Genomic DNA, 2535 nt, shown 5'->3' with positions numbered 1-2535 from the left:
TAATCAATATGATATAATTTCATCAAAAATCTGTATTCATGGCACTGCGTGGCTCAGTCAGTTAAGCTCAGGTCATGATCCCAGTCAGTTAAGCTCAGGTCAGGAACCCCGCATCAGGCTCCCTGCTTCGCAGGAGGCCTGCTTCTCCCTCTGCCTGCCTGCCGCTCCCCCTGCTTGTGCTGTCTCTCGCACTCTCTCTCTCTGTGTGTCAAATAAATAAATAAAAATCTTTAAAAAAAATCTTTAGGGGCACCTGGGTGGCTCAGTCAGTTGAGCGGCCAACTCTTGATTTCAGTTCAGGTCATGATCTTGGGGTTGTGGGATCAAGCCCCCTTCCAGCTCTGCACTCAGGGGAGTCTGCTTGGGATTCTCTCTCTCTCTCTCTCTGCCCCTCCCCACCACATGCTCTGTCTGTCTCTCTCTCTCCTTCTCTTTCTCTAAAATAAGTAAATTAGGGGTAGCCTGGGTGGATCAGTTGGTTAAGCATCTACATTTGGCTCAGGTCATGATCCCAGGGTCCTGGGATCAAGCCCCATATGGGGCTCCCTGCTCAGCGGGGAACCTGCTTCTCCCTCTCCCTCGGTCCCTGCCCCCGTTCGTGTTCTCTCTCTCTCACTCTCTATCTCAAAGAAATAAATAAAATATTTTTTAAAAATAAATAAATAGCGTCGGACTGCGGGTCTCCTTGCAGCGGCAGCAGCTCCAGAGCAGAGTGTGGAACTGCGGCGGCCGGAGTCATGGCAGGGCAGGCGTTTAGAAAGTTTCTTTCCCTCTTTGACCGAGTTTTAGTTGAAAGGAGTGCAGCTGAAACTGTAACCAAAGGAGGTATTATGCTTCCAGAAAAATCTCAAGGAAAAGTGTTGCAAGCAACAGTAGTAGCTGTTGGATCAGGCTCTAAAGGAAAGGGTGAAGAGATTGAACCAGTTAGTGTGAAAGTTGGAGATAAAGTTCTTCTCCCAGAATATGGAGGCACCAAAGTAGTTCTAGATGACAAGGATTCTTTCTTATTTAGAGATGGTGACATTCTCGGATAGTATGTGGACTGAAATCATTATTAAAATGGCATGAAGTGAAGCTGCCCATTCCAGTGAAGTTATGAAATCTTTCATCATATAAATAATTTTCATGTCACTCTTTTATAATAAACTAATGGTATCCAAACTAATGATATCCAGTGTCTCTAAAATTTAGTTTTAGTGTACTGATATAAACATTAGCAAATAAAAATGCATAAATGAAAAAAAAATAATAAATCTTTTTTAAAAATGGTAAAATAAAGGGGGCACCTGGGTGGCTCAGTTGTTAAACGTCTGCCTTCGGCTCAGGTCATGATCCCAGAGTCCTGGGATCGAGCCCTGCATCAGGCTCCCAGCTCGGCAGGAAGCCTGCTTCTCCCTCTCCCACTCCCCCTGCTTGTGTTCCCTCTCTCACTATGTCTCTATCTGTCAAATAAATAAATAAAATATTTTTTTTAAAAAAAAGGTAAAATAAAGTAAAAATCCTTAAAATTAAAAAAAAATTGTTAAGGGATTTTTAAATCCTTAGGGTCAAAGCTGGGGCCAAATATCCTTACCTCTCTACTAAAGCTCCTAGAGAGATAAAGGAAGTGGACACAGTGGCCAAGACTTTGCTGATCTATATTTTATCAGGAAGATTTCCCTGATTCTTCCATCAGTTTTTTATCAATAAAAAATTTCACCATGTGCAATTTCACTGTTGTTTTATTTTTTCTGTTGATTATGTAGCGGTCAGTGCCCCTGTAGCATAGGCCCCTGCCTTGGGGCCCCCCTACTTAACATTCTCTTTGTCCATCATTGCTCCATCTGTCCACTCAACAATTACCCACCAAACAAACACCTACTCTGTGCTGGGTCCCAGCAGAACAATCAAGCCAAGCCCCTGACCTCAAATAATTATAATTTTAATTATTTTTTTCTGGTCCTACACTCTTTCTTGTTATTTCATAAGGGACAGCACAATGTTGAATAGAAGAGGTGATAGTGGGCACCCTTTACTCATTCCCATCTCAGGAGGGAAGGCTTTTATATTTCATCAGTAAGTATGATGTTGGATGTAGGTTTTTTTGTGCATGTCCTTTATCAGATGAAGGAAGTTCCCTTCTATTCTTAGTTTGAAAGGTTTTTACCATAAATGGGTGGTAACCTTTATAAATTTTTCTACATCTCTTGAGATGATCCTATGGCTTCTTAACTTTATTCTGTTAAAGTGGTGAGTTATACTGATTAATTTTCAAATGTCAAGTCAACTTTGTATCCCTGGAGTTAACACAACTTGGTTGTGTAGTATTATCCTACTTCTAGATCTTTGGATTTGGTTTGCTGATATTTTGTTTAGAATTTTTGCATATTTGTGTTTTTGTTGTTGTTGTTTAAAGATTTTATTTATTTGACAGAGAGAGACACAGCGAGAGAGGGAACACAAGCAGGGGGAGTGGGAGAGGGAAAAGCAGACTCCCTGCTGAGCCGGGAACCTGATGCAAAGCGGGGCTGGATCCCAGGACCCTGGGATCATGAC

The 2535-nt window shown here is 41.9% G+C and overlaps 1 protein-coding gene across 1 annotated transcript; it reads left to right on the top strand.

Annotated features, from left to right (window-relative positions):
* The first annotated feature begins 737 nt into the window (after nucleotides 1-737).
* On the top strand, nucleotides 738-1074 carry LOC113914052 (10 kDa heat shock protein, mitochondrial-like). Its single transcript, XM_035722818.1, has one exon. The coding sequence runs from the start codon at nucleotides 738-740 to the stop codon at nucleotides 1032-1034; it is 297 nt and encodes a 98-aa protein (XP_035578711.1). The 3' UTR covers nucleotides 1035-1074.
* The last annotated feature ends 1461 nt before the right edge of the window (nucleotides 1075-2535 follow it).

Source organism: Zalophus californianus, chromosome 11 (genome assembly GCF_009762305.2).
Source record: "Zalophus californianus isolate mZalCal1 chromosome 11, mZalCal1.pri.v2, whole genome shotgun sequence".
NCBI classification, from domain to species: domain Eukaryota; kingdom Metazoa; phylum Chordata; class Mammalia; order Carnivora; family Otariidae; genus Zalophus; species Zalophus californianus.
This window is presented reverse-complemented; position numbering and strand designations above follow the sequence as displayed.

Coding starts and splice junctions, on each gene's coding strand:
- LOC113914052 (XM_035722818.1), top strand. CDS start 738: ATGGCAGGGCAGGCGTTTAGAAAGTTTCTTTCCCTCTTTGACCGAGTT.